Source organism: Tribolium madens, unplaced genomic scaffold (genome assembly GCF_015345945.1).
Source record: "Tribolium madens isolate multiple individuals breed KSU strain unplaced genomic scaffold, Tmad_KSU_1.1 Scaffold_71;HRSCAF=194;Tcas5.2_LG6, whole genome shotgun sequence".
NCBI classification, from domain to species: Eukaryota; Metazoa; Arthropoda; class Insecta; order Coleoptera; family Tenebrionidae; genus Tribolium; species Tribolium madens.
In genome coordinates this window covers 831,696-844,594 of record NW_025401041.1, presented here as the reverse complement: position 1 = coordinate 844,594, position 12,899 = coordinate 831,696, and the positions used below count along the sequence as shown (strand labels likewise).

General features: G+C 30.1%; 1 protein-coding gene across 1 annotated transcript in view; it reads left to right on the top strand.

Moving 5' to 3' along the window:
• LOC123008415 overlaps window positions 1–12,899 on the top strand; it is a 181,979-nt gene that overhangs the window by 166,750 nt on the left and 2,330 nt on the right. Inside the window, exons 3-11 of the mRNA XM_044404199.1 lie at window positions 1,684–1,825; window positions 1,880–1,947; window positions 2,001–2,261; window positions 6,706–7,249; window positions 7,306–7,373; window positions 7,424–7,498; window positions 10,177–10,278; window positions 10,337–10,465; window positions 10,524–10,784. Coding sequence (XP_044260134.1) covers window positions 1,684–1,825; window positions 1,880–1,947; window positions 2,001–2,261; window positions 6,706–7,249; window positions 7,306–7,373; window positions 7,424–7,498; window positions 10,177–10,278; window positions 10,337–10,465; window positions 10,524–10,784 — 1,650 coding nt within the window. The remainder of the gene's footprint in view (window positions 1–1,683; window positions 1,826–1,879; window positions 1,948–2,000; window positions 2,262–6,705; window positions 7,250–7,305; window positions 7,374–7,423; window positions 7,499–10,176; window positions 10,279–10,336; window positions 10,466–10,523; window positions 10,785–12,899) is intronic.

The following is a 12,899-nucleotide window of genomic DNA, read 5'->3' as shown; positions in this document are numbered from 1 at the left end:
GCCCAGCATCAAATTTTTAAACGGTATGAAAGGACGTCACTTTAAAGTTGAAGGTCGGGTTACTGTGACGTCATAATGTCGACCACTCTTTTAAAGCATGAAATATTAAACTAGTAAATGAATCAAGAACAATACATAACTTTTGACTTTCAAGACAAAGAAATGAACATATTTTTAGAAGAATTGGCACCTGAGCAGAGCGACAAAAATACTTCAAAAAAAAGTCCCAGTCCCAGTCAATGTTATTAGATTTTAATTTTTATATCGTATTTTCTATTAACTTATGAATGATATACATTCTTAGCTTTATTTAAATAAAAAAAAAACTTGTAGAATGCACTTTAAGCGGCTGGCAACCAACTATACACATCCCAGGTGAATAAAAAGTATGGAACCGAGCGTTTTTTTCGTAAACTAAGCACTTTACGAAAAAAATAATTAGTGTAGCGTAAAGTACAATTAAAATGTGTCCATTTATCAAGAATAACATTTTTTGAAATTTATTTTTAGAGTTTTGGAAAAAAAAAATTTTAAATGGCAACCCACCATGATATTTTTTTTAATTAAATATTATGATCTAAAAATAACCTCTAGTTAAATAAAATTGTTTTTTAGCCAGTACTTTTTTTTAATTAATGTTAATGTTAAAGTTGCAGTTGAAGATTTTCCGAACTTAACCGAATTGGTCGTTTCAGATATTTAATTTTGTACATCCTTTGTCAACATGCATTGAAAAAATAAAAAACGGTGAAATACGTGTCACTTATTTTTAGACTTTCTATTACATATCTTAAATTTACGAAAATCAGAAACAATGAGTTTTAAAAGTGATCGTTTTGGCTTGGAATTTCTCATTATTAATTGGCAAACAATTTATAAAATTCAATGTTGCCAATATCACCATACTAAAAGTTACTGTCATTATTATACTTGACACTAACATTATTTTACTAGTACAATTTTTTCTACAATATTATACTAGTAACGCAATGGAGTTGTTCTACTTGGTGGGTTCAGTAGCAAAATGTTAAAATTATGATACGCTTGAAGAAAAATTCTGTTAACCAATCTCTAACATTTACGGAACCAAATTTCAAAAAATTATTGTATTACAATACCACAATTTTGTAAGTAATTTTAGGGAAACATAAAACGACTGGATTAGTATTGATCAGTGTCAAAATGTAAAATGTTTCCTTTAATAAAATGGAACACTGTGCATCATAATTTATGAATAAGCTTAGGAGAAGATGTTTATTAAAAATATTTCCACAAATTAGATTTTTGAACTTTTGAAACAAATTTAATATTACCTACATCTGTCTAAAAAATTTCAAACCTTTTCGTTTTGATGAGGACGGTGTAAATTAAATTTTATGTTAAAAAAACAAGCTTTATTATCTCTAAATACAGGCAATTGGTTCGTGCCGCGTTCATGTCAAAACAAACGTTCCTAGGTCGTATAACACAATTAAAATGAAAATTTAATAAATGTAAACGCAATAATTCCACATCTAATCGATACTACCGCCAAAGAAACGTCAACACTACTCAACTGACTTCACATACTCGTAGAAACTGACTTATTTATGTGTGACGTAATTTTTAAATATTTAATACTCTGTCATTGTCCTTTTCCTATTATTGAGCTGGTATAATAAGCATTTGCATTTTTTTTTCCAGGTGGCTGCGAATTCAAAAAATCTTGGATCGGTAGGTGGTTCTTGAGCGGCGTTCCTAATTTAATCTACATCAACTCCACTCACATAGAAACAAAAGGCGAATGTTACGAAGAGCAAGGCGACAAATACCTTGTTTACGAAAAGTAACTATAAACACGTCATTTTTATCGAATCACACTATATGTTTTTCTTCGTAGATCTGACAATTGTTACAGGTGTATGGCGATACACGAGAAGCACGAAACCGTTCTCCAATACAAAGAAAGTGAGTATATTAGACAAAATTGAATCCAAGACCGGAACTTAATCCTTTTTCAGCGTTCTGTGAAGTTAAAGGCTCTTTACAGGATATCTGTTACGGGATAACCGGAGATGCACCTTTATATAGCATGTTTCGTAAACATCCTGAAGTTAAACCAGTGGCATGTCCGTTCAAAAGTGCCCCTTTTACTTTCAGTTATAATAGGGGCTCGGGTGATTGCAGCTATCCGGCCAGCAAAGCAGAGAGTTGTACGGACGACTCCCGGCTTGTACTCAAGTATCAGGCATGTCCTGATGTTCCCTCCACGGAAAGTAATGGTAAGAAAACGTTTTTCATCCAACTAAGCAAATTTTACTTGAACAATAGGACCCCACATACAGGGTATGTCAGAACTCGCGCCTCAGAGAAATATTTCAAGTAAGATAAGATACCAGGAACATGAAAAAAATGTTTAAAAAATTCTATCTGACAAAACAATTTGACATCTATTTTTTGACGTTTGACATTTTTTCATGTCTATTTAATGATACTGATTGATAATCTTGTAAAGTCTGTTTTTTTTTTAATGGAAATGCCAAACAGTCTTAACGTTGGCACCACTAGTAAATTCATTCATGGTAACTTTAATAAAAGAAGTTGGCAGTTCCGGTTTTTTGAATTAATTTGAAAACAATGTCATTAAAGGTCAACACAAAAAATCGTCTAAGAAAAAAAAGACAAATTCGGTGCCGCTATCAGTTTTTAGAAATTTGGAAACGAATAGTTCGCAAGCAGGAAGTTAGAAAAAGGACCCGTTGAAATGTAGACGCAATTTGTAATGCAGGTTTGTTAAACATTCTCAATTTTTAGCAAGAAATTGACAAGAAGACAAAATAAACATAAATGATAAAGAACCTCGGAAAGAACGCAAATAAATTAGTGTCTTGTGCATCGTTTTTGAGGAACGTGTTGAAAAAGTAACAATTTTGAAACTAAAGCTGAAGAAGAATTTATAAAATGCATCAACCTTGAGCTCATTTCAATAAATTACACAAAATTTATTGCCAATCATAATAATACCTACTTGTATCTTTTGCTAAATAACTTTTTTCTGTATATACATCCTTTTTCTTCAAAGTTTTTGTAGCAAGAACCTCATTTTTGTCGACAACATTGTACTTACTTGCGGTGTGTTTCTATCAAAATTATAAGCACTGAATTCTGTCTTCAGACCTTAGGTAATGATGTCTGTCCTCAGGTATTCAATTATAGCGTTTTCAAAGAGCAAACAGGCACACAAGATTCATAAAAGTCAAACTTTTGACAACATCTCAATTTGAAAACATAACCATAATTTTTTAACAAAATTTCTAGGGACAAAAACAAAAAGCAAAGAAAATTTTTTCACCAAAATTTTGACTTGGTAATTTCCATTTAAATAAAAAACAGACTTTATATGTTTTTTGTAATTAATAGTATATTATGATACGAGTTTTAAAAGAAGCATTTTGTCGCACGCACATGTTTAGGACACGACGAGCGCAGCGAGGAGTGTCATAAAGGAGTAAGTGCGACAAAATGTCTTATAAACGAGATATCATACAGTATTTTTTCTACTTTGCACTTTTTTAAACAAAAAAATAAAAAATTTTGAATGTAGGGAATTTTGCGGCATTTGGCGACATTGCGTGGTGGCTATGAAATAAATCAATGTGAAACGATTTTATTTTTTTCTTAAAAATGAATTTCGAAGGTGTCGAAGACGTTTTGCAACGCGTTAGAAATACTGACCTTGACGGCAAATAGACCGATTGACACTGACAGTTCGATGGAAAAACGGTTAGGTCGCCAACATTGTAAGACTAAATTTCCCTCTTTTTAGTATAATTTTTATAGTACTGTTTTTGTTCATTACGAAACCCAAAACAGTTTCGTAATGGACCTTAGTACGAACGCAAAGTAGAAAAATAATTATAAAAAACATATACAAGATTATTTACTAAATAGTAAAGGTACAAAAATTTTGCCAATAAAAGCTAGAAGTAACATTAAACAGAGTTATAATTTAGGATACAGCTTCCTTGTTTCCTCTTCTAATAGCCTATGGCAAAAAAACTTTTAAAAAATTATTTTTCCAGCAGAAATAAATACACTCAAAGTGCAAAATTTAAACTCTCATAACATTGAAATTTTTATAGATAGAAATTTTTTAACATTTTTTCCCTGTTCCTGGTTTCTTACCTTATGTGACATTTTTCTTTGGGGCTGGAGTTCTGGTGCACCCTGTAGAATCAGAGAAATAATGTAGCGTAGTTCTAGAAAACGTAGATTTACCTAGTTCTTGATGAACTTTTTTTATTTTCTAAAAGAAGTTTTTTATTATAAATTAATAAATAGCTAAGCTATTAGTTGTTAAAGAACAGAGTGTTTCACAACTTGCGCCTCAGAGAAAAATGCTATGTGAGATAAGATACCAGCAATATGGAAAAATGTTTAAAAAAATTCTATCCATGTTACGGGGGTTTAAATTTTGCATTTTCACCATATTTATCTCTGTTGGAAGAATAATTATACATATTTTGTTTGCTGCAGGCAATTAAAATATGAATATGAATGAAGAATATGAAACAACGAAGCTGTATCTTGAATTATTGTAATTATGTTTAACGTCATTTGTGGCTTTTATAGGCAAAGTTTTTGTACCTTTACTGAATAATTATAAAAAAAACATTTATAAGATCATCGGTAACAATAAATAGACATTTCTTCAATGTGTAACACCCACTTCAAGTTCATGAAAAGACCTGACAATAATTATTATTATTATTTAATATTATAATTATTATTTAACAAAATTTTAATTTTTTTAGAAAGTTTTTAGATCACCTATATCAGGTGAAAACGTGTTTTGGAACTATGTTGTCGTTTTTCTTAGAGTACTCGTTTATATAAAATCGTTTTCTGTGTGTGGCCACATATCTCTTATATCACGCCTGTACGGCCTTTTTGACCCGTTATGGGTCCCAAGGAAAAAAAAAACAATAAAAGAGTTTATTAAATTAAAAAAGAATAATAGGCTATGCAAAATATCTCCTAGAAACTTTTAATAATTTAGTTAAACTTTTTACATCAATTTTCTTTGGTGGTGGCCATTTTGACCAAAATTTCTTAATTTTTTTATTCGTAAGTAGGTTTTTAATATTGTAATAAGCAAAAAATTAGAAACCATTCAACTTTTGAGACATGTACATAATTATATTAGATACATTAAATTTTGTTTTATACCAGAGTAGACTATGAAAATTCGGCGAGTTGTATGGTAAGATTGTTGCAGAATGACGTTAAAATAGCCTACTCTGGTCTAAAATAAAAATGAATGTATTACACCTAATTAAATTTCATATTACATTCATTTTTGTAACAAATTTAGGTTGGACAGTATTAATTTTTAATTTTGTTTTTGTACACAAACTTTACTATGAGAATAAATATTAAATCTTATACAGGGTGATTCAAAAGTGTCGGACCAACTCTCGAATGGTGATAGAAGATTTTCAGCTAAGCAAAGAAATGAGTTCAGACTTTTGTTTGAAGTTTTTTTTTTAATTGTCAATTTTCATATTATCATGTAGGCATCTAAGTTCTTGATAGTTTGTTAAATGTTTTTTTACACCATAAGACACAAATTGGTGATTTTTCTCAACAGTTTTCTGTTCAGTCTTACAAGGTCTAGCGTTTCCACTAACTAAATTTAACATTACATAATCGGAACAGCCAAAAGCTTAATCCAAAATTTAATTTTTGTAGAGCTATATTTTGTAAAAAAAAAGACTCAAACAATTTTTGTCATGGGAACTTTTAACTCAGTTGGATGTTCTTTATCACCACCCAAGAGATGGTCCAACACTTTTGAATTACCCTGTATAATACATATACAGCGTAATTAGCGAATAGTAGCATAGACTGAAGTTTATATTTTTTATAATAAAATTTAAAGAGTTTATTCAGAAACTATTTGCGTTATTACTTAATGCTAATTTTATTTAGGGTGTTTCATTAAGAAATGTTAATTTCTGCATTTGAAAACACCCTATATAAATCAATATGGTCCCACCTTTAGAAATTACATTCTTGAAAGAAATTGTCACATTTTTTTGCTTTTCTTACTTTGGGAAAAAATATTTTTACAAAATATTGCTTCACATATATGGAGAAATTTTGCTAATATGTCATGTGACGCTATAAAGGATAAACAATTTCTAACAAAAATGTCACCAAATTTTTACAATTCTTTTTGTTGTCCACTACTTTACAAAAAGTAATTAAATCATAAACAACCTTTACTATTTTACATAGATTTCGTTTTGAAAATTGACAACAAGGTTAATAAAGGACTTAAAAACTATTTTTTTAATAGTTTTTACTGCTATTGCTTCATCAACTTGTGTACAGTTGTCTTGGCACCGAATTTAATAGGTAAAATTTTCTCCAAATATGTGATATCAAAATGTAATTTTATTAAAACAATATGTTATTTTAATTACCTAATATTTGGATAAGCACTAATTACCTATGTTTAAAAAATAATATTTTTTCTGATCTTTAAATAACTATCAGTTAATTCCAATTTTAAACAAATAAGAGGAAAAAGTTGTGGGAGCAGGTGAAATGGAAAGAAACCAAAAAATATGCAGAATGGAAAAAATATGAAATAGATTAATTAATAAAATTAGATCAAAGTGGTTTTTCGTGCAATGCTATGTGGTTCTTTGTCAATTTCAGTGGAAGAATTAGTGTGTCTGGCGGTGTGGAAGGAAGGTTCCACTCGATATCTCATTGGCCGAATTTCGCAAGGCAATAGAAGAAACCTGATCTCAGATGAAGACCAATACAGATGCTTCATTTACCAAAGAAACACCGAGAACGGCAAGACTGTCTACAACATAGCCCAATCGGGCGACGCCACGTGCAACGGCCTACAAAACGCTTTCGAAGGAAGCAGAACAATGAAACTAACAACAGTGGATAACCACCACAACAGATGCAAATTTCCACTATGGATAACCGACCACCACACATGGCTGAGTCTAGACCATCACAAAACCTACAGATTCAGTTCTAAAAACGCAACTTTGAAGATTTTAGACGACGAAGCGCCAAAACCAAACAAAGTGCATCAGAATTACGCATTCGATTTTCAAGAGTTCGGATTCGAATCGCAGGATCAAAGGCAACAGAATTCCGATATGCGATTAGTGTGTCATATGATCCTGCAGTCGCATGATCACAAGAAAGTTCAAATTGTTGCTCACATTACATCCGGATGGTAATCGCTTTTCGCAAGTGTGGAATTGATTGTACTAACTAAATTTTCGGTTTCAGTGACAGTGGCTATGTTTGTATGATGTTCTACAAGAGGGACTCCAATGTGATCGAATTACAGCAATCAGGTGATTTTTTTGATTAGAGAATGTTCACGCTTATTCATTTTAATTTGCAGAAAATTACGCCGAGAATCCCGATGATGCTTGTGCCAATTTTAATCCGACCACAACCCCGTACACGACTCTAATCAGTAAGTTTAATAAAATGATGCTTAATTATTTATTATAGGAAACATTCTAAATGCAATGTTATAATTAACTAACACATAGAAAACTTCACTAAAAATTAACAATATACAGGGTGTCCCAGCGAGTTGGTAAAGTCCAAAATTGACCTTTAAATGATAAAATTTTAAAAGATGTATAAGTGGCTGTTCCGGGTAAACCCCACATTAGAAGTATTGGGATTCTAACAGTGATATTTATCTAAAATTTTTATTGTAGCCATAATCGTTTAGATTCTGCTCAATGAAAATATTTTCAAAAAATGGCTGATCTAATATCTGACACCAACAATTATGTAATAGTTAACAAGTCTCCGCTGAGAATTTATAAAACAAAAATAATAACATCGCTAAACACTTGTTGAATAATGAATGAATAAATAGTCTTGATTATAAAAACTTAATTTGTCACAATGGTGTCATCCCTAAAATTTACCGTCTTAAAATTCATAAAAATAATCGTCCTCTTCGACCTGTCGTGTCAACACATGGCAACCCCATTTATGAATTATCCAAGTTTTTAGACAACATCTTAAAAACCTTGACAACTACCTCTAATTATAAAATAAAGAACACATCAGATTTCTTAATGAAAATTAAAGCCCTAGATCTTAAGAATTATAATCGCATTTTTTTTACTCCAGTGTCATTTGATGTAATTTTACTTTTTACTAATATTCCGGTTGATTTGTCTATTGACATTGTTAACAGAAGGTTTAATGAATTACATATTAATATTGACAAAGGATTCTCTTTATGTACCCTAAAATTGTTTTCAAATTTTTCTTATTTCACCTTTGATCAAATTATTTATAAGCAGATTTTTGAATGTCATATTAGTCCCATTATTGTTGATATAGTTTCTATGAGCTATAGAAACCACTGTTTTAACAATATTCCCTTTGATATTCCTATTTAATAGATATGTTGATTGCATAGCACTTGTACCAATAGATAATATTTTTCACATTTTAGAGTTTAATCAATTTCATCCCAGACTCAAACTCACTGTCGAAGTTTCAAAAAACAATCGCATTAATTTTCTTGATACTACCTTAATTTTTGATAATAATTTATACTCCTTGATTTTTATACAACAGAAATTGCTTCTAATAAATATTTAAATTATATGTCTTATCCAGATCATCAGAAATTGTCTATTATAAAAAATAGGTTCATCGAATTAATACAAACTTCTAATAATAATAATGATAATATCAACAACTATGTTAGCTTTCCTTTTGACGCTAATCTTAAATCAAAAATTGAATCAATAACTAAAAATGTAAATATTGTACCAGCATGGAAACCTGTCAACACCATGTATGATTTGTTGTTTAGTAAAGTTAAGGACAAAACTGATAATGATTTAATTTCTAACGTCATTTACAAAATTGGCTGCAAAGATTGCAATAATCGTTGAAACCTGCGAATACATAAAAAATAGAACAAAACAATATAAATATCACTTATCTAAAGCCAATATAAGACACTCAGACTTTGTTAAACATTCAGTCGAAACCGGACATTCTTTTAATTATAATAATATTCAATTTCTACACATGGAACAAAACAAAGTTAAAAGATTAATATTAGAAAATTTATATATTCAATATTCAAACCGATCTAGACAAAATATTTCAATATAATATTTTTTCAATTTCAATTCAATTATATTTCAATATAATAATATTTCAATAAAAACATTTCAAAATATTTTTATCTTTGCAAATGCTTCACATGAAAAAAATGTTACAGCCTTAAGCTTGTACCTTCTTTACGGTAGTAAAAATAATATTTCTAGATGTCTTAGTTTTTTTGTAATAAATTTTTATTCTTCTGTCAAAATTTACGGTTTTTTCCCGTGTAAGGAAGTTTTGACAACTGTTGGGCAATTCCCAATACGAAACGTCAGATTTTTAACAGATGTAAAGCAAGTTTAAGTCTTGTTTAGTCTAATTCGAAGAATAAAATGTTGTATTCAACTCGTTTGAGTGTAAATCGGACGCTTTATACCACCTCGTGCATGATAAACCACTCGTTACACTCGTTGTTTAAAAATAATGAAATAATGCGTCCGATTTACACTCAAACTCGTAGAATAAATAACTATTAAGAACTGTATGTTTTCGTAAAAAAAAACGGTCTTATTTTTAAAACTATCGACCAATAAAAGTTTAGCTTAAAAATATTGTCATAAAAATCTACATCAAACAGTGCTAAGAAACATATTTTTTTAATTTTACCATTTAAAGGTCACTACTAATAGACTTTACCAACTCGCTGGGACAGCCTGCATAGAAAATTTCGCTAAAAATTAACAACATGTAAGGTAAAGATGTAGCTGATGTAAGGCTCAATGTTATAAAAGTTGAATAATTTTTTGAACAAACTGATAATTGAGCAGGTAATTATAAAACTTAATTATTACACGACAAATATTTTTATAAAAAAATGTAGTATGTAATAATATACGCACAACATTTTTCGTTGTATTAAATTACCATATTTTAAAAAATTAAAAACGATGAAATTTCTAATAGATGTTTAAAACTATTCTTTAAAACAGATTGGAAATTCACTAGGAATCGTATAAAATTGTAGACTTTTAATTTTTTTTAACGTAGTATCTTTTAAAATTTCAGCAACAACTTTACACACAAAGAAATGCCCCCATCTCGGCCGTTACACTTTATTTAACCCAATTGCATCAAATTCCGAACAGCGTAAAAAAAGACAACAGCCAGGTATTATCTTACATTATTGTTATCACAATGAAACCACCTGAAAAATCCCCATTTTCAGATGATGGTGCCTCCTCTAATCAACTCTCGGCCGATTGTTATTCCCACAATTATGAGGCTTTGGCAGTAGGCTGTGGCGGTTCACACGGCATGGAATTTCGTTCTTCTTGTACCCAACAGACCATCAGCGGTACGTTTGTATTACTATAGAAATTTCAGCATAATTAAAGGTAATTATAACTTTGCAGAATATTCATGTCATGGAAGCTGGGAAGAAAATGGTATTTCGTATGTAATCGCGTCGCCGGTGGCAAGAAAATCGACAGACGCACTTCGATATTGTTTCATTTATACGTTGTCAAACCAGCCGGAGACTACAGTAATTGAAGGCTCTTTAGGTAAAAAGGTTGAACCTCCGATTTTGCGACTATCGGGGGTCTCGGAAAGTTGCCATCGACACGTCATACCGGGAGTTACCGGAAATTGGGCGTTCAACTTCACCAGCAACGGTGAGTATTTAGATAAGTTTACCACGTATATTTTTTTATTAAATCCGAAATCCTAAATCAAGAAACAAAAAAAAGCGTGGAAGAAATACAGGGTGTTAGAACTCGCGCCCCAGAGAAAAATTTCAAGTAAGATAAGATACCAGGAACATGGGAAAAATGTTTAAAAAATTTTATCTGTCAAAAAAATTTAACATTTGACATTTTTTATGTCTGTTTAATGGTACTGATAATCTTGTATATGTTTTTTTATAATTATTTAGTGAAGGTACAAAAATTTTGCCAATAAAAGCCACAAATAACATTTTCCTCTTCTAATAGCCTGTAGCAAAAAAACTAAGTTTTTCCAACAAAATAAATAGAGTCAAATTGCAAAACTTGAACTCTCATTACTTCTAAATTTTTATCGATAGAATTTCTTCTTGTTTCTGGTATGTACCTAAATTGCATTTTTCTCTGGGGCGCGAGTTCTGGCCTACTCTATGTAGGTTATTATTAAAAAAAAAATACGATCCTGGAATTATAAAATTAATGTGTCATTGAAATATGTAGATTTAGTCGATGCAATTTTGGGAACCATAAAACAAAATAAAAAATTGTATTCGTATTTTAATTAAAAAAGTCTATGTTTTCCGACGCTGGTAATGACTAATGACACACTCTGTGTGGGTATTCTAATGTGGTACCTAGTGTGTTTTGAAAAGCAATATTTTTTTAGAATTGAACAGAAATAACCAAAACTAGTAAAGAAAGAAACTTGATAAGAAGCATTAAAAAGTTACAAAATTCCGATTTATTGATTTTGCAATAAATTATTCAAATCATCAGAATATCATAATAATTGATTATTGTAAAACCATTGTAATTCCGCTGTTTTCATTTTAATTTATTTAATTACAAGTTAATTTACATAATTCCAAATCAGTTTCGATAATTTTCCGTAATTCAACAAAATTTTGCAAAGTAATGTTCTTGAAGTTATTTTTATACAAGGTGATTCTTTTAGGGCCTATATTAGAAACTTTTTAACTTCTAATGCAGATAGAAATTTGAAATTTTGTGCACAACCCAAATCAACCAGTCTGAGTTCAACTAAATTATTTTCAAAATGGCTGAACTTCTGGAACTACGAGAAATTGGCGCCAACTTTGAAATTTTAAATGGTAACCAATTATTTTTATTGCATTTTTGAATTCTCCTCTCCAAACTGAGTAAAATGTACCTAGTTGTTAGTATTTATCTATCATAGTTTTTGACATATGTCAATTTTTTGCTCAAAATTTTCATTTGCAGAGGTTTATTAAAAACATCACAGCTCTTGAACCGTTTGTAATAAGTAAATAATTTTTCTTGCATTTGATAACCAAAGGTTCAAAGAGTTTCCTAAAATTTTCAAAATTGTCAACTGTCAAATTGCAAAGCTTATATGATTTTTTGAAAATGATATGTAACAAACAGCTATAACTCAGTTTTTTCAAATAAAATGACCTCATTTTCTCAACGGCAATCGAAAGTACATCGATTTGTAGAAGGACTTTTATCAACATGTCCTATATCCATCTCTTACAGTTTCTGAAATAATCACGAAAAACGTGGTTTTGTTTTTTATTTTTATAGTAAATCACGTAGCCTTTGGAAAATGATCAAAACGAATTAAAGATTTATTAGTCTACACAACACCCATCTGGAATTACAAAGAATTGAGGCGGCATTTAATAATCTTCAACCAAATGAACTAATGGAAGCCACTCAAATCAGTTCACCATCGAGTTTTGGACTGTTTGAAAATGGTAAACATATCGAACATCTGTATTAATTATAAGTATATCTTATTGTATTTTTCCAAAGCCTACGTGATTAACTATAAAAATAAAAACATTAACATGTTTTTTGTGATTATTTCAAAAACTATAAGAGATAGGTATAGGACATGTTGATAAAAGTCCTTCTACAAATTGATGTTGTTTTGATTGCCGTTGAGAAAATAGAGTCATTTCATTTGAAAAACTGAGTTAAAGCTGTTTGTTAATGATCATTTTCAAAAAATCATACTAGCCTTGCAATTTGACAGTCGACAATTTTGAAAATTCTAGAAAATTTTTCGAACCTTTGGTTTTC